The sequence below is a fragment of the Camelus ferus genome, chromosome 4, assembly GCF_009834535.1.
Source record: "Camelus ferus isolate YT-003-E chromosome 4, BCGSAC_Cfer_1.0, whole genome shotgun sequence".
In the NCBI taxonomy this organism is placed as follows: Eukaryota; Metazoa; Chordata; class Mammalia; order Artiodactyla; family Camelidae; genus Camelus; species Camelus ferus.
In genome coordinates, this window is record NC_045699.1 from 33,505,584 (window position 1) to 33,525,305 (window position 19,722).

A 19,722-nucleotide genomic window follows, 5' to 3' on the forward strand; every position below is an offset into this window, starting at 1 on the left:
TCAGTAATTGTAGTACAAATACAGCCACAGACAATACATAAACAAATGAGTGTGGTTGTGTACTAATAAATTTACGTACAGAAATAGGCCTAAGTCCAAATTTGGCCCATGGGTTCACTAACCTGTGACATATAGAGTATCAAGAAACAGTATTGGAAATACCAGTGGGGAGGGGCTCATTTTTGAAGCCTGTTGCTTGTTTAGCTTTGACTTTGGGACTTGACTCAGCTGGAAATAGGAAACCGTGGTCTGCACAGGAGGGAGGTCTGCCTGCAGCCACTTTCCAGCAGCAAGCTTTGCTTTCAGACTGTTGTGCTGATTGCAAAGTGTAGGCTGGACCGGAAGGAAATTTTACAAGTCTGTCACTGTTATACTTGTCTGTCATTTTCCTTTCAAGGAGCAGAAGAGATTTGTCAAGGCATAGAGCCCTAACAGTATCGCCTCCTCCAGCATTCTTCAGGTTCTAGTGGCATTAGCATGATTTGACAGATGAAGCTCTTGAGCCCAGGAAGTAGTTAAGTGACTCACCCAGGGCCCCAGCGCCTGGAAAAGGCCTCCACTTGAGTTAAACCACAATTGAACTGAAAAACAGTGCCCTGCGGTGTGTGCCGCTTTCCACCGTACTAATCAGTCTTTCCGATGAAAGCAATGACTAATGCCATCTCTCCAGCACTCGACCGTAAATGACTGTTAGAAGGCCTGAGGAACTGGACCACTCAGTCTTGGAAGGAGAAAGTGGCTTCATTCTGCTCTTTATTAATGCTGGTTCTTAGACAGGCACTGAGCTGGTTGTGTAAGAATCACCTGGGAAGCTTGCTAAAAATATAGATTTTCTATCCTACCTTTATTTGGAATCCCCAGCAAGGTAGAGCCTAAGAATCTACGTTTTAAATAAGTGTCCTCATGTGATTCTGGTGTGCAGCTAGGAGAAGGAAACAGTGCTCCAGTAAGAACCAGTATTTGTTTTTCATCAGGAAGGATAGAGTGTGCCTGAGATGCCACTCCAGGTTTGGTTCAGGAAGTCGAGAGACCCAGGAAAGTGAGGCTGATCATTACATTCAATCCCTCACCTGCTACTTACGGACAAGCTACTTGGCCTCCCTGACCCCTTACAGTTCCAACCTGTAGAAGTCAGCTGATTACAGGAGCTCCCAATCCACCTCGGGATATAGGTTTCAAAATCAAGTGAGCTAATTAGGGTAGGAGAACACAGAGAGATGGAAGGGTTTTAGGCATGACTCTGGGGAGATGCTTTTTAAACTCATCAATGCTTTCTTGAGTGGAGGCCTTTTTCAGTGCCCCTGGGGCATGGAGCTGTGTACCAACTAGGAATGCATAGTTCAGTGCCAATAAATTTTGAAAATACGGATCTGCCCCAGGCTCAAGAATGCCAAGTTTTCTTGTCCAAGACGAACAGGATATACCCTGAGTGTAAATTTCCCTTCCCGGCATCTTGAGCTCTCAGAACTTTCCACGGTTAACATGCTGATGATAGAATCAGAGTTCAAGCTTCTCTCCCATGGAAAGGTCCAGGTCCTGGACAATAGGAAACCTGTATTTACTGCTCTCTTAGAGAGCCAAGGTCATTTCAGAAGCCAAAGCATCTTTTGTGCTAGGACCAGGTACTCATTTCTGGGAAGGACTTTGGAAAACTCTTTACAGATAGAAAGGAGATTTCATAAATCCTTAGATTCAAATAGAAGAAAACTATTCACCTAAAAAATGTCATTCTGCCTACTTTTCTAATGTTCCAAATTAGAATGAATCTGGACTTGTTCCCATACACAAAAGGGGACGTACTAAAATGCTAAAACTAAGATCTAAAAAAACCCCAAAACTTTGAAGTTTGGGGGCATTTGTTCATGATGTGCTACTGGTTTCCACCAGTGTCATCAGTTTTCTAAGAAGTCATACCATCTGGGGAGTGTATGAATTATCACATCCAGAGCTTGTCCCTTCACAGGTAACATAAAGAATTGCCCTGTTTGTGAATGCCTGGAAGAGCTCCAAGCTGACCACTAGCCTGAGTATTACTATTACTTTTGTTATGTATTTTTAAAAAGCTAATGTCAGTAACCGTACAAATTTGTCAAATAAAATCAGGCAACACAACAGTGTTTACTCTTTCCAAGAAAGTGCTCTCTGTTGAGTTTTTCACGGTAACAACAGTTATCTTTTTAAGTGAGCACTTAGTATGTGCTGGAGTATTGCTAAGCTTTTTGTATATGTCCATTTCTTTCTGGAAATTTTGAACTGAATTCAAGTCCCCTGGTACCAACATGGCATGCCCATCGTTGTCACACTGTTTCTACTCTGAACTCTGGAGGACAGCCTGGTGCCCTTGAATTTGGCTGTTTTTATATCTGCCCAGTTTCTAGCACAAAAGGGAGAGGCCCAGAGTATGACGATATTTCATGTCAGAAGAAATCTCAAGTATCTCTCTAGTCTTTTGAGATTTTCTGGATCCCTCTGCTTGCCATGCATTTGTAAATGCCCCAAGGCCAGGGGCCGAGTCTGTCTTGTTCAGCTCTATTTCTTTGATATATGGCAGGCTTTGAGTGTTTTTAGGGTGGATTGAAGAATGGAAGGAAGAAAGGAAGGATGGAGGAAAGGCTGCAAAGATGGATGCAGGGTGGGTGGAAGGAAAGGAGGAAGAAAAAATGAATTTCCATTTTGGTATTTCTTCTTTGCATTATTAGTATTTATATTTTTATCATTCTTGAGTGCTTGTACTTTTGGAAATATGGGCATTAGGGTATCTCAAGATTTGTGAGGATTCATAAAAACAAAACCACTCAAATGCAGACCAGTGGGAAGGTGATGAACAAGGAGGTTATGAATTATAGTAAAATCAGAATTATATAAAATTTTAAAATAGATTTTTGACATTTTCAATCATATCATTATTAGGTCAAATTAATAGCTAACAAAGTGCTTCTAGGAAGACTCCTTCCCAGACCCTGTGTTAATGAACAGATTTAACATTCTCAACATTGTTAAGTATTTATAATTCATTTTATTAACTTGATTATTTCGTGTGTGTGTGCGTGTGTGTGTGTGTGTGTGTGTGTGTGTGTGTGTTTGTTGGGGGTGGGGTGCAGGGTGCTGACAATGACCTGTAAATAGCCATATTCACCAGTAGCCAGGTTCTCGCTTTAGTGATCTTTTGTATGTGCAAAATTCTTACAGCCTTTAGCACATCCTCTACTCTATTGTCTTACGGTTTATATTACTGACTTATTCTCCAGTTGCTTTGTGAATGGACATTTTATTTCCCCTAACAGTTAAACGTTTATAACGTTTGTTAACAGTTTATAATAGTTAAATGTCCAGGTCAATATTTCTTCCTTCATTTAGATTTCACGTATCAACTGTGTATATCCTAACTCAAGATTGGGTTCCCCGTAGTGCTGTTGAACAAATATTGAATAGGTTTAACTGTCTCTTACTTATAGAAGTATTTTATTTAATACCATATATTTTGTAAGAGACATAATAAAGGAAAACTTTAGTTCTTTCCCTATTTAGATCATCATTAACTCTTCAGTTGGCAGTTTTCACAGCTGTCCAGTCTTGAAGATAGAGAAGGAGATATCTGTGAATTTCAGGTAATTGAAGTTCTACCACATTTCTTTCTCTTATTTCTGGCCAATTTGTGTAAATTTGGCTGGGTCGCAGATGTGACGTAAGGCGGCTGTGATGACAGCATTATCAGCGCTAGGAGAGCAGTTTCTCTGCTGGGCTGGTTGAAACAGTCTGTGTGCACATGTGCAATTCAATCTAGGCTGGGCCAGAGGTGCTGTGATTGACACCCCCATGAGCCTCCTTGTAAATGCTGAAAACTGAAACTCTCGCTGGCCCCTCTGTAAACTATCAACCCCTGTGCTGGGAAAGAGAGCTCCCACCGGAGTGGGAAGAATGCCTCCATCAAAAAAAAAAAATTCCTTTTCTTGGGGTTGCCATAATTCCAGTTCCATTGACCCTACAATTCATCCTCCAAGCTGATGAAAAGTGGCAAGAGCGGCTGTCGTGTGATACCCCAGTGTGGAGCCGAAACGAAGGAAAGGGGCCTCTGAGGCTGTGTCCACACTTACCAGGGTTTTCTGGGGCTGGGAATCCTGTGTGCCACGGATTGAAGAATTCCAAACAGGTTTCTTTCCACAGTGTCTACTAAGAGACTTTTAACAAGGGGGCTCGTCTCTTGGTATTTCAGATGCAATCCCAACGTTGTGCTTGGAGGCTTCCCCGCCTTCTCTCCCCTAGTTGCTGGGTGGCCTCACTGAGAACAAAGTATAATGACTACAGAGTGACAGATTCTCAGTCCTGGTGGTGGTGCAGGCCTTAAACCTGCTGGAGAGATTTCTGGGTCAGCTTACGACCCACCAAGGGACAATTCTTAGAGAGTTGTGTTGTTCCCATCAGCACTGGTGACAAAGAAATGGGATGGGACGTCTGAGTCAGGATGTCCCGCTGCCCCTGACCTTCCTGTGCTGGCGTGCTCGTGGGAGGGAAGGGCGTCAGCTGGCCGGCCTGCACGTTGTTAATGCTTTCTCCTCCTCTGGGATGGATGGCCTAGCTGCCTCAGGGCACGTGCTAATGAAGCAGCACTAGTACTTGTTATGTATTGTGCACCTCTTCAGTGGTAGGTACAATACCTAGGGCCTCCTATACATCATTTCGTTGAGACTTCTCAACTATGAAATGAACCAGGGGCCATAATGACCCCCATTTTACAGATGAGGTCATTGAGGCTTAGGGAGGAAAGTCAAGCTGCCAGCCAGGCTCACATGGTAGAACCAGGATTCAAACCCAGTCTTAATGGCCCCATAGTACTCTGCTGCCCCTTTTTAAGGACATGCTGAGGGATCCTTTTCTCCCATCTGGTTATTCTTTTAGATGGGGATGGGATGAATGTCAGGGGACGTGGGAGATTGGTGTCGTGTAAACAGAGCAGCACCAGGAGTTGACAGACCCGGCTCCAATCTTGACTCCCCCTCTCTGTCACTGAACTACCCCCCACAGATCACTTAACTTCTCTGGGCCTCAGTTTCCTCATTTATAAGATGAATCTGTTCAACGAGATGATGTCTAGTTTTTTTTTTTTTTTCCAATATAGCTTTCCAGGTTGTTTCTAGCTATTGGTGAGGAGTGGATCTGATGAATTATATCAAACTATGTACTAGAGTTTCACTTAATCATTTATTTATTCATTCAACGAATGTTTACTGTGCATTTCCTATAAACCAGGGCCAGGATAGAATGACAAGTAATGTCAGACGCAGGCCCTTCCCTCGTGGAATTTACAGGGTGTTACTATGGTCAGGGTATTAGCCAAAAGCCCTGCAGTGTTATTATGTCAAATGCTATCATCATCATCAAAGTTATCACATAGCACTGGGAGCCAGTATGCCCACAGCACAGCATGAGCTACACCTATCAGTTACCACCATCCTACCTTTCTGAGCTGACAGCCGGCTCTGGCCCGCTTACACGCAGAACAGCTTTGCTCTCTAATTGGGAAGCATTTTAGAGCATTGATTTTTAAAAACTCATTTCTTCTTAAGCATGAAAAAGCTATAATTTTTCCATGAGCCCTGCTCTATAGCCAGATTTAAAGAGCTGAATACGAGCACTTTGAGACATTGGGGAAAAAAAAAAACAAAACCCTGTCACAATTCAATAACGTGTTCTCAAATCTCAAATTCCCTGCAAGGGGTACCACCCAGTGTTCCCTCATAACTTCACTATTTTTAAAAGACAATCCTTGTCTTGAGTGGATGAAAAGAAGATGGGAAGAATTTCACTGCAAATTAATGAAAATATTTGTAAATGAAAATGGTAAATCTATAGGAGAGGAGAAGTAAAGGGAGATTTGGCACATTTTCCTGAATGTCTACTGTAAGGAGGAGGAAGTGCAAATCCATTACCTAGATCTTCCAAAGGGCGGCCTCAGCTCTAACCACATGGGGCGTTTTATGTGCTGCATTGCAGCTCCTGAGGACCATGGTCATGACCGGGCCATTCCAGTAATAGTTATGTCCGCAGGCACTGCAGCCAAACTGCCCAGGTGTGACCCTTCTTTTCACCACTTAGTGGCCATGTGACGTCATACAAATTACCTTGCCTCAATCTCTTATCTGTAAAAGGAAGCTATCAAATTGTCAACATTAGATAATAGAATGGAATTTATCTCGCTGTGTAATTCTGCTTTAAGAGCAAGTATATATATATAAATATGTTTCCTGTCATTTCTGGCTCTAGGAAGTATGTGTGCTAGGGTATGTGCTGAATGTGCACATATCCTAAAAACCACCAGGGACCTCTTTGAGCGAGCGGCCTTTCTTATCAGATGGCCAGCCACTCTGGTGTGCCTGGCATGGAGAGGTTTCCTGAGATGTGGGACATTTAGTGCTAAAACAAGGAAAGTCCCAGACACAGCAGGATAAGTTGGTTATGCCAGATTTGGCAAGGCCCTCACAAGATTTTCAGACAAAAGGGGCAGGGAAAAAACATGCTGATGAATCTAACTCCAGTGAAAGGCCCCCACTGAGTAGGGCTACTTACATCCATTGAACTAGAGACCAGTGTCCACATTCCTTTAGTGCCAAATTTGAGCAAATAGAGGAGGAGGCCTGGTTCACTACAGCTAAGTAATTTGCCAACAGTATGAGACTATTTTGAGTAGCCTCCTCTTAAAACAGTGGTTCTCAACTCTGGCTGCACATAAGAATTACCCAAGGAATTTTATTTTTAATATCAATGCCTGGGTCTCATTGCCAAAAATTCTGATTTTATTGGTCCAAGGTTGGGCCTGAGCATTGGTATTTTAAATAAGTTTCTTAGGTGATTCTATTGGGCAGCCTGGTTGAGAACCACTAACTTATTGCCAGCTTGGAGTTGGCAACAGGTGTGAAGTGATTTATGCTTTCCCAGTGGACAAATTCAGACTTTCCTGATCTGAATGTCAGCTGAGATGACTTGATCTGTCTCTTAGTAATATGTGTGATGTTTTACTGAGTTGATTTGCCCATGTTGGCACTTCCATTTGAGGAAAATTCCTTTCTGTACCCTTTTTCCCTTTTCTTTGGTGAGGTCACTACTCTTACTGGTGTACTGCCTAGCTCAAAGTAGTATGCTTTTAAAGCTTGAGAAAATTCAAAGTCTAATTTGGGGCAAGGAAAAATAGGGATATTTCTGATGAGAAAAAAATAAACCCTTTTTTGGTGCCAGTTTTTGCTGGCATTGTGGCAGAGCTGAATGTCCTCCTTTTGGTGTCTGATGGGGCCCATGGCTGCTTCTCCGGCTGCTCAGAGTTAAGTCTGAGCAGGTTTTGGGCTGGGCTGGGCTGGCCTGGATGGAGGAAGGCCAGTTGAGTGGTATTTACAGGCTTTGGAAATAATGGGTAAAGCCTCCTTGCAATGTTCTAAACCAGGTGAGAAGCTCTGGTCACACCACCAGCCAGGAATCCAGAGGAAGGAAACTTAAAAAATTTACTGTATTATTCAGTGCTAAGGAGAAATGAGCTATCGAGACATGAAAAGGATACTTAAGTGCCTATTACTAAGAGAAAGGAACCAAACTAGAAAGGCCATATACTGTATGAGTCCAATTATATGATAATCTGGAAAAGTCAAAACTATGATGATAACAGGACTAGTGGTTGCCAGGGGCTAGGAGGGAGGGCAGGAGGACACAGGATTTTAGGGCAGTGCAGCTGTTCTGCACGATTCTATGAGCGTGGATACATGTTTGTCAAAACAAAGAGAATGTACAACACCAAGAGGGAACCCCAACATGAACTATGGGCTTGGGTGATGGTGTGTCAGTGTAGGTTCATTATCTGTAACAAATGTCCCTCTCTGTGTGGGAGGTTGATGGTGGGAGGTTGTGTTTGGGGACAGGGACTATTAGGAGAACTCTGTACTTTTCATCCAGTTTTGCTATGAGGCTAAAACTGCTCTAAAAAATCTGTTAAAAAAGTGTACTGGCAATAGAATACATGTGTAAATGTTAGTGTGGAAGAATTTTCTCTGGAATCTCATCTTCTAAAGGTGGAGCAGATGTGAATGTATGAAATGAGGACCTGAAAGAGCTGTTTTATTTGCTTTTTTCCCCCCGCCAAACAGTTGTTTAACCCTTCACAGTGTTGAGAGTTTGCCTGGGAGGAAGAAAGGAAGTTAAACACAGACTGGGTAAGCCCCTCTGCACCCCCAGTCAGCCTTGCCCTGGGGGCTGCTGAGATGAATCAGAAGCTTTGTCCTTGCTAGTGGGGTCTCCCCAGGAGGTGAACAAACCCGTCCCCTAAGCCTAGCCTCGCTTCCCCCAAGGCCAGTGTTGACAGCTCAGCAGTGCTCCCTCTTCTCTGGCCTCACTTTCTGTCAAGTCCTAAAGCCGTATATCCCTGATCCTAACCCCAAGACCTGAGAGCCCCACAAGGGGGTCCTCTTCAGTCTCTATGCTCTAAAAAGCTATTACTCAAGCTAAGACATGGGATGAGCAACAGGTTCAAAATGTATCACCTGTACATCAGTGGTATCGACCCCTCTAATATCCCAGCTAACTCTTGGTACATGGGATTTGATACGTTCAAATGTGAATTTCTACACAGCATTGACAACTTTAAAAGTTGTATTTTTTCCTTATAATGAAAGTAACACGTTTATTGTGGAAATACTGCAGAGAGAGGCAAACCATCTGCGGTTCCACTGCTTCGGAGATAACACTGCTAAGGTTTGGTGCATAGCCTTCTCCTGTTCACCTGCACACACATATAGATACATATCTGTGTGTGTTTTTCTACAAAAATTTACTGATTATTCTTTTTTGGTAAGCTGATTTTTTTTACATTTATTAAAATTGGACTAACATCATTCCAGGTGTTACCAAAGATTCTTAATACTTTGTCTACCCAAGGTTTTGTGTGGATTTTCCACAATTTCCTGTTCTTTACCTATTAGCATTCTTTTTTTTTTTTTTTTTTTTTTTGCAACTTTCCCTCTTCTTTTAGCTGCTTCAGTGAACGTCCTTTTAACTAAAGGTTAAGAAATGGGATAGTTGGGTCCAAAACTGGGCACTATTTTAAAGCTATTGATCATTGTTGCCAACTTACTCTACTGAACTGTACACATTGGCACTGGTACTTTGCTGGTACTAGGTGTTCCCCTGCTCCTAACGAACACTTGCTAATTTGAAAGTCCCCAAATAGGATTCCGTTTTATGGACTTTTCTTTGACTAAAGTGAGATTAAACATTTGTTTAAATGTTTTTGACTATTAATATTTTTCTCTTGAAAATTGTTCATTTGCGCCCATCCATGCAGTTTTCTATGGGAATTCCTTTTTCTGATTGACTTATAAAAACATTTTTTTTATAGAACTTCTGTTAGTTCTGTCATTACTGTGAGCATTTCTCCCTTCCATTTTCACTCTGTTTATATTGGGGTTTTAGGAGACCATCTGATACCTCTGTATTTTCTACATTTCCTGTTTATCTGTCACTAATATGACATTATAGTTTACTTGCCTTAGAGTTATTAAAAGGAGAGTTGTATCCACAAAACCCTCTCCAAAGCGCCCTGTAAGAGTTCAGTGGAAACATCTGATTGCGCCGTCATTGGTGTCTCTATCCCCTCCTCAAAGAGCTGTAAAGAGCACAGTTAATTTTCGTTGATCATCAGCCCCTTATGAATCTTGGCAGTGTTTAACTTGTAGGCGAGGATATCTAAGATATTTAATTTATAGGTTAGGATATCCAAGCCAGTTTACCATTTACTATGCAGTTGGCTGCAAATAGTTGAGGTGGGTTTTTGTGGGGTTTTTTTTTTTTTTTTTTTTTTTTGGATCCTGCTAAGAGAACTTTATGTCTCTCTGCCCTAAATTATGACATCTTATCTCACAGACTTAACAGCATCTAATGGATCTATCTCCAGGTAGTGTAGTCCAGCTGGAGGTTCAAGGAATGCAAAGCCCGTGTTTTAAAACAAAAAGGTATTTCTCTCTAGCCAGTAAATAAAAGTGATTTTTTCCAGCTATATAAGGACAAAAGGTTTTAAAATTATCCCACTGGGCAGGGCTTCCTACACTTGTTCTTTTGGCATTTGGCCACGGAGCTAACCCAGCACCTTCCAAATTTCTTCCATTTTTGTAGCAGTGTGCAGAGTTCCCTGGATGGGACCTGAGTCACTCCTTGCTGTGATGATTAAAGGCCCAGGGTCTTCTCAAGCTAGAGGCAGCCGCAGCCAGACATCCAAATGTGTCCTCAGCAGACCACTGATCAGTGTATAGAAGCAGCAGAGACTTTTATCAATCCTCCTTTTAAGTATCTTTACTGCCCTCTCAAGGTTGTATGTTTCCCTTTTTGAGGAAAAAGCATTTAACATTTAACACTGCAAATGAAATAAGAAGTATAAATGGTTCATAGCTTTGGTGACAAGTTCCCAAGACGTCTGCCTTAACTAAGGTATTGTTTCAGCCCTTTTTCAAAGTTTAAGCAGCTTTGGTCTCCCTTTTTGAGTTTCTCTGTATGTTTCATAGCCATGAAACCTGAGTACTGTTGTCCATTCTCATTGCTCTATTGCAAGAAGAAATTATCCACCCCCTGGTTTGAGTCCCCTTTCTTAAGACATTGCTATTGCTAGAGTCAGGATAAAATTATGTGAATAACTGAGGACAATTTGCCTCAGTGTGTATCAAGGAATCAGCACCATGTTGGTAGTTTGTGTGAATTACCAATAAGATCAACAGCAACAACCACTGCTTGTGACATCCCAGTCATTGTTCTAAATATCTAGGCATATTTAGTCACTTTATCCTGACAGCAACCCATGGGGTAGGGGCCATTATTTACCTATGTTACAAATGAGGACACCAAGTCACACAAAGGTAAGTGGCCGAGCCAGAATTTGAGTATGAACAATGTGACTGGAGAGCCTGCCCTCTGAGCTTAATTAAAGTCATACGACAACCCTGCAAGATGCCCAAGGGTGTCCCCATTTTACAGATGAGAAGCTGAGGCTCAGAAAGGTTGACACCTTTGCAATAACTTCTCACATGCCTGGGGAGTAGCAGAGTTTGGTTTTAAACCTCAATTCCAAAGCCTTCCCCATGCTTATTCCATTATACCACCCTTCTTACACTGCAACACATTTTTTTTTTTTTTTTTTTTTTTGGTATTCAGGGCTTTGTTTGCTTTAGGGAGAGCTTACAATTGGCCAATAGACAGATGCTTACACAGGCCTCCAGCACGTTCTTCTGGGTTCTTTCTGCACAGGAAGCTGCGTGTTTCACCTGCACATTTCATTTGTGTGAATACCACAATATTCACTCCCTCTTTTTCTATATAAATAGCTGTACGAATAAGCTTCCCAGGTCCTTCCTGCCTCAGGGGCTTGGTGCTTGCTTGGGATGCTTTGTCACCAGATCTCAGCACGGCTGACTCCTACTTCTCAGGCGTCAGCTCAAAAGTCGTCATCTCAGTGGGGCTGACCTGGGCTACCTTATTAGTTTCCTAAGATTGCCATAATGAATTACCATAAACTGGATGGCTTAAAACAACAGAAAGCTATTTTCTTATAGTTCTGGAGGCCAGACAAGTCTAGGATCAAGGTGTTGGCAGAGCCACGCTTCCTCTGAAGGCTTTAGGGGAGAATCTTTCCCCACTTCTTTCCATTTCTGGTGGCTCCATGCATTCCTTGGCTTGTGGCAACATAAATCCAATCTCTGCCTCTGTCTTTACATCACCTGCTCCTTTGTATTTCTCCCCTCTCTGTCTTTTCTTATTCTAAGAACATCTGTCATTAGAATGTAGGGCCCACCCAGATAATCCAGGCTGATCTCATCTCACCATCCCCAACTTAATAATATCTGTAGAGCTGTTTCCCCAAATAAGATTGCATTCACACATTCTGAGTGGACATATCTTTGGGGGGGGGGCGCCATTCAGTCCCACGCTAAGTGAGCTACACTGCTCTAGGAAAGCAGTCTTTGCTAATGTCATGCTCTGTGACATCATCACCCAGTTCATTTTTTTCATAGCTCTTGTCCTTATTTGATGTGTCTTGTTCTTTCACCTGCTTTTCTGTTGCCTGCCCCCACCTACTTGAATTCAAGCTTTATAAGCGAAGAGCTATCTTGTTCACTGCTGTATCCCTAGTACCTAGACCAATGCTTGATGTATTGTAAGAATCACCCACTATTTACTGAATGAATGATATCATTAATCAAATGTGATGTCAACTCGGCTCTTTGAGCCTTTCAACAATTTCTAGGGTTTTATTTTATTTTTCAGTATTATTTTATGTTATTTGAATTTTAGTTGCATATTTTTGGAAATGTAAGTATATTGTGGAACATATATTTAACAGATTAGATAAATATGTGCAACCATTTCAATATAAAACTCAAGTGCTAACTGGTCTTCATGGTTTATTTAGCTTTTACTTTTCCCCCATGAACAAACCCTCAGCAGAATATTCCTTTCTGCCCTAGGCTCTGATCACCTCCGGGAGAAAGACGGCCTCTGGGCTGTCTTGGTCTGGCTCTCCATTATCGCTGCCCGGAAGCAGAGTGTGGAGGAAATTGTCCGAGATCACTGGGCCAAATTTGGCCGCCACTACTATTGCAGGTGAGAAGGGCAAGGGTCTCCGTGTGGACCCTAGGGAACTGCTCCTAGAGAAGGTTTTTAAAACCAGGAGCCTAGAACCTTAAGAAAGAGGCATCTTTCAGGAAAATCTGAGAAACACAGAGGCTAGAGCCAGATAATCCCCCGTAAGTGGCTGTGGGTGGTGTCAAGGACTACCAAACTAGGGGACACAAATATCCCCTCCCTTGGTGACGTCACTTTGTAATCTTTTCATCAGTGCCTATGAGGTGGGCAGCCATCCTGAGAGGAAATCTGAGAGGTCCTTTGGTGGCCGTGGATGTTCCACTGCCAGACCAGGGGCTTTTATTGTTGGTTTTCCACCCATAATTATCAAGGAAAGTCAGGAAGGGAAGAGACAGAAATTGCAATAGGTCAGGGTGCTTTTGTAATCCTCTCTCTAACTTTGTCCTACCTCCCCACTAATGGTCCAAACAGTGACCCAGATGCCTGAGCTGGCATCCTTCTGAAGGGACCACATGGTCCAGGAGCCCCAGATTTTGCTAAAGTTTTGTCCCCATGAAAGGAGTTACAGAAAAGTGAAGTATTACCCTGGGAAGGAGGAAGGGGAAAGGTCAGTGGCTAAGAACTTAGGGTTTGGGGGTCTCTACCACTTCCTGTTGTTGAAGAAAGCAGGAATCGGGGGCAAAGTCTTCTGGCTGTGTGGTTGCCTGCTAGATATGTGTACCTAGATATGCTTGGTATGTGTAAGTAGTACCAAGCTGTGGTTTAGGGTAGGAAAGGGTGTTAACTGTAGAGAATGTGGGGAGAGGGCAAGGGAATCCTGGGGAAATCTCAGAGGCTCTCTGTGTGTTCCGAACAGAGACTGTGGCTCATTTGCTTTGCTTACGAACAGTTAACTTTTGGATGTTTGGTTGTGCTTCAAGAACTTAAGGGACAGAAAGAAAGCCTTAGACTTCCCTTATAAGGTGATTGTTTCTTCTCTTAAGAGGTCATTTACGTAGACAAATATCAGAGAAGAAGGAAGCCTGTGACAGTACTTATTAAAATCAAAGAGACAACAGTGGTCGGGGAAATGCAGACAGCACCATAATATTCTTGGTTCCTGTTTAGTTAAGAAGGCTGAGGATGTGATAGTTTGCAAATTATTCATTGTATTATAAAATAAGGACTTTCAAGGCAGGTGGGAACTTGTTTTATTCACTGGTATTTCTAACAAGTGCCAAAAATCCTGTGGGCTTTTTTTTTTTTTTTTTTTTTTTTGGCATACCAAAGGGACTAATTGGCACAGAGGATCCTTTTATTACCTGAAGCTGTTCCAAAAAATTCAACCTGATAAAATATATTATGATTGCCAGCCTCTGGCTTAGTGAGATCACTTTGAGTCAGGGATGTGTTCCTCATAATTTGTGGAATGATTATCTAGCTTTCTGCCAGTGTTTTGAAGACGTGGTGTTATGATAAGTGTATTTATAATATTGTTCATTTTTTTGTGGCCAAGAGCTTACATGATAATTACTCTTTTCATAACAAATACCATATTAGAGAAAATAATGCAATGGAGATTTAAATCCTTGTGGGACACTGAATTATGTTTTAGTTTTCTGTCCAAGGAGATAACAGAGATTAAAAAAAAAAATGGAAGGACAGAATAGGTAGAATGAAAGCAAACATTTCCTTCAGCCTCTGGGAAATGTAGGTTGAAAGTGCTTGTGAAATAAAATGATTCCTAGCCTGACTGTTTTGTTGGTGGGGAGGAGACAATTAAACAATTTTGGTTCAACTGATACTGAGCCTGAAGCTGTTATCTGAGAAGCCAGACGATTTTCCTTGTAGGAGTGGACCCCAGAAGGAATTCTCCATTTTAAAAGGTCTTCCCTTGAAAATGTGTTGGTAGTGGTGATGGTCAGGGGGCCTTGTTTGTGGAACACAAGAGGGGAGGGACCTGCCTGTGTATGAAGAAAATATAAAGGATGATGAGAGCTTGGGCAGCTGTTCTGATGACCTCAGCCATAGACTGAATGTGATCTATCATGTTATTGTGTTTTCTCAACTTCTAAATCTCTTTCAGTGCCTCTCTGTCTCCTACTAGACCGTCTTATCCCATCCTCCTGCCCTTTCTGTTTGGTTAGGTCTTGACCTTCCCAAAACACTGTCTTTGAGGAGAATCTAGGCTTAGAACACATACATTGCTGAGAAAGAATGTTCAGAGAGAGTTCCCTGTGCTTTGTTTCTAAGGTGGGGAGGACACACCTTGGGTCGGAGGGAGAGAATAAAAGAAAGGGATGTAGGTGAAGGGGACCCTTTGTTGGGCAGGGTATCACCCCATGTTCTCCATTTTGGCGAATACCCTGACATTTACTGGAAGTCTCCAAAGATCTTGGGTGAAAAAAAGGAGTATCAACTATTCAGATCTTCATTCAGTCACTCTGAGCACTCACCTCCTTTCCCTGTGTTGCAGAGAGCCTGGGTGTGAGATCCCAGCACAGCCACATGAGCACAGCTGCCCCTCCTGGGGCTTCCTTCTTAAACAGACCCCCTGGGTGTGTCATTAGGACTTGACATTGGGAAAGACCCTACAGTGTCTTCATGGTAGTGCATAAATGTAAAAGTAATTAATAGTTTTCAGCACTGGTGTCTGGCACCGTGCCAACTACTTGGTATGCATTATCATATTTAAACCCACAACAACAAATGAGGTAGGTGTTATTTTTGGTCTTTTTTTCCCCCTAATCACCTCCCAGCCTCATTGTTATATTTGATGTTCTTGGCTAGAAGGATCTTTTTTTTTTTTTTTTAATGGAACAACTGTGATATTTCTTCCAAGTTTTCAAGAGAGTTTTATGGAACATTGAGTTCCCTCCCTCCGTCTCTCTTCTCCTGCCTTGATTCCTCTCTTTCCTTCTTTCCCTTCCTTCCACCTTTCATTCCGCTACTTACAAAACACTGTTTATCAGAAGCAACAGAGAGGGTAGGGTATAGCTCAGTGGTAGAGTGCGTGCTTAGCATACACGAGGTCCTTGGTTCAATCCCCAGTGCCTCCATTAAAATAAATAAATAAACCGAATTACCTGCCTCCCGCCAATAAACCCAACAGAAGAACCCCAGAAGCAACAGAGAAGAAAACAGGTAAGATCTCTGCCTTCCTGAGCTTACAGTTCTCATGGGCAAAAACAAGAAATAAGCAAACAAATATATATACAAATTAAATATACATTGAAATAGCTACTGAAATAAAATATAAAGGATGATGAGAGCTGGGGAGAGATGGAGGGAAGCTACCTTAGGTGGTTGGTCCGAGAAGGTCACTTTCTGGAGGTGACACTGAATTTGAAAACTGAAGGAAGAGAATGTGTCAGCTATTTGAGTAGCCTAAGGAAGAATGTACCAGGTAGAGGGGCATCAGACAGCAAGAGCAAAGGCTCCGAAGCAGGAAGGGCGAAGTGTCCTGAGGACTTGAGAGGAGTGGCTGGAACGAGACAAATCCAAGGCAAGGAGGTGGGCAGGTCTGATCCCACAATGCCTTACAGACTGCGGTTAGGGTTTTGATGTTGTTCTCAAAGTGACGGACATTTTGGAGGGTTTTAAAGGAAAGGACTGACATGATTTGAAGTTTTCAAGATCATGCTGGCTGCTGTGTGAGGACTGGATTGTGCGTGCGGGGGCAAGGGAGGAGGGGAGACCAGCTATGGGTGCTTTTATGTGCAATTCTTCCATGGAAACAAAACCAATGTGTAGATGGCCTTGGGAGGCTCACCCAGCTGCTGGTTCTCTGATTGGACTTGTGTTTATCCTGTGCCCTGCCCTCCCTCACCAGGTTTGACTATGAGGGGTTAGAGCCCAAGACGACGTACTACATCATGAGGGACCTGGAGGCCTTGGTCACAGACAAGTCCTTCATCGGCCAGCAGTTTGCAGTGGGGAGCCATGTCTACAGTGTGGCAAAGACAGACAGCTTTGAATACGTGGACCCCGTGGACGGCACCGTGACCAAGAAACAGGTACTTGCTAGGAAATCGCCAGGACAGGTTATCAAGCAGTCGAGAGCCAAGGTGTCCTCCAGCCAGAGAGGTCTTCAGGGGTGATCTACCCTGAGCCCTTCATTTTACAGATGACAGCCGTGTAGCTAGGAGAGGGGAAAGCCCTTGGCAAAGGTTGTTTACCTACTTAATGGCAGAGGGTGGAATAGAACACAGGGCCCTGGCTCTCTGTCCTGTGTTCTTTCCACTTGGTAACTGATGGCCAGTGCCACAAATAGATTTAGACCCAACACTTTTTCTGAAATGTTTGCAGCCTGCATTCCCTCCATACAGCAGTCATTACATGTGACAGATTCAGAAAAGTTTCCAAGAGCAAAAGATCCCTTTCCTTGGGACCCCCAGATGCAGGGATGTTTCACCTCTTATTACCTTATGTCACTGAGGAATGATAAGAGCTTAGTCAGATAGGTTTGCTACTCCTGTAGTGGAAGAAACAATTGAAAATTTTGCCCCATAAACCCAAAAGGAAGATTTATGGTTGAGAATTGTTATAGAAGGTAAGTGGCACAATCAGCCACAACTTCTATTATGATCTCATCCCTGTGAATTGTGTAAGGGACAGTGAAACCTATTACAATTATTTTTCTTCTCAATTTTATTTACTGGCTATGGCAATACTGGCCACTCTGGAAGCACATTTTAACATTTATAGTCTAAATAAGACACCCTGAGTAATGTTAAGCGAAGTTCCATTCTGAAATCCCCAAATTCTTATCTTCTTATACATGCTTGTCTAGTCATTGGTAGGTTCTGGACTTTATCTACTCATGCACAGCTTGTCTGTTGAGCTCATTTGTTTTGCCGTTAAATCTGCTAATACTCTGCCTTGTTTCTTCTCCAATGCACTCAGTATTTGGATGCTTTTTTCCTTGACTTTTCTTTAACTGTTCACATCAGGCTCATTGCTCAAATGGATCTTAAGTTTATTTCACGTCCCCTCAGCTTCAGCCCTGAGTATTGGTTTCCATTTTTACGTGGCATTTATTGACTTTCCCCCCCATACTCTTTCGTCTGTCCTGAAAGGTGGCCATAAATAGATGTGTTACCAGAACCTGCTCTTGGGAAATTCTCTAGTAATAAAGGAAGGATAGTTGTTCATCTGCCCAGATTCCAGGACCCAAGTGATACCTTCATTAGCTGGTGGCCCTGGATCACACTAGAGCTTCTTGCAGGTCTGGGTTTGGCTCAGTAAAGACCAGTTAACACTCAGCAGCATCCCTGTTGTCAGCAAGTCACAGATGGTTCTTTGACCACAGCTGGTCCTGTTGGCATAGAAGGGGAATTCTTCCACAGGTGGAGCCATTGCTAAACTTCCACTACTCATGGGATGTCTGTATTATCAGCATTTAATTCCGGGGATAGTTGAGTCTGGGGCATATTTTATGGAACATTGTTGCAAAATAAATATCTATTCCTAAAAGACATATTTGAATTTAAATAAAATAGTGTTATTTTAAATAGTCATAAAGTACTTTGGTGCTTTCATTCAGTAGATATTTCATGAGAGCCTACCAAATGCGTAGTATTGGTTTTTTCATGGTTCAGTTTTTTAATGTAAACATACAACAGCTTTATTGAGATATAATTCACATTCCATACAATTCACCTGTTTAAAGTGTACAATTCCATGGTTTATAATATATAGAGAGAGTTGTGCAATGATTACAATCCATTTTAGCACATTTTTTATCACCCCCCAAAATAAACTATGTACTCTTTAGCTATCATCTCCCTTCCTACCCCCAGCAACCATTGATCTATTTTCTGTCTCTATAGATTTTCCTATTCTGGACATTTCACAAAAGTGTATGTGGTCCTATGTGACTGGATACTTCAAGCAAAATGTCTTCAGGGTATATCCACGTTGTACTGTCTATCAGTACTTCGTTCTTTTTTATTGTCAAATAATATTCCACTGTGTAGATAAACTACATTTTGTTTTATCCACTTATCAGTTGATGGACATTTGGGGGTATTCTACTTTTTTGGTTATTATGAATAAAGCTGCTGTGAACATTCATGTAAGTTTTTGTGCAGACATAGGTTTTCAGTTCTCTTGGGTATATTACTAGGCATGGAATTACTGGGTCAAATGATTAGCCTGTGTTTAACCTTTGAAGAAACTGCCATATAGTCTCCAAAAGCAGTTGTACCATTTTACATTCCTCCTAGTGGTGTATGAGGGCTCCAATTTCTGCACGCTTTCATCAGCCCATGTTATATGTCTTTTTGATTATAGAGTGCTATAATTTGAAAATAACCTACTACATTATGGATTATTTTAAAATTAAGATACAAGGAGACTTAACCTCCATAGGGGGAAGCAGAAGTATGCTTTGCCTAGCAAAACCCGAAAGAAACATAATGCAGCATCTCCGTTTGTTGTGGGAGGTAGATTACTATGGTTCCCCAGTGTTCTCTCATGTCAGAGTCAGACATAGGTTTGAAGGTTGGCCTTGTCACTGCCGAGATTTGTGACTTTGGGCATGTTACTTAACTTCTTTGAACTTCAACATGATGAAGGGTGGTGGGATGGCATGCTGGCAATAATCACCATATTGGGTTATGGAGAAGGTGTGAGGAGAAAGAGTTATAAAGCCCTTAGGCACAGTAGCTAGTACCCATTTGATGCCCAAGAATTATCGGTACCTTCCCCCTTATCAGAGTCCTTAACTTGTCTGAATATCAGTTTGAGGAAAGAGCATGAGTGGCACTTAAGTGTGCCGTATTAAAGTCAGAAAGTCTTGGATTTGAGTCTTGGCTCTGCCACCTCCTGGCTGGGTGATCTTAGGCAAGTTACCCAACCTCCCTGTGCCTTTTTCTCTTGTCTGTGGAAATAGGAATAGTAATTGTGGCTGCCTCATACAACCATTGGGACAATTCAGTCAGGTAGTACATATGAAGTCCTGACACATAATAAACACTAATAAACGGTTAACTAAAATAAGTTATGTTAAAAGAGCATCTTTGGGAAAGAAAGATTTGTAGCATTTAATGAGCCATAAATGATAAGAAAATCCAGGGTACAAAAACCCACAGAACAACATACAACTTTGTAGGGTGTCACATGAAGATGTAGGACTGA

The 19,722-nt window shown here is 42.2% G+C and overlaps 1 protein-coding gene across 1 annotated transcript in view; it reads left to right on the forward strand.

Annotated features, from left to right (window-relative positions):
* Positions 1 to 19,722, forward strand: part of PGM5 (phosphoglucomutase 5) — a 160,123-nt gene that overhangs the window by 102,129 nt on the left and 38,272 nt on the right. The window contains exons 8-9 of the mRNA XM_032477784.1: positions 12,486 to 12,621; positions 16,415 to 16,598. Of these exons, the coding sequence (XP_032333675.1) occupies positions 12,486 to 12,621; positions 16,415 to 16,598 (320 nt within the window). The remainder of the gene's footprint in view (positions 1 to 12,485; positions 12,622 to 16,414; positions 16,599 to 19,722) is intronic.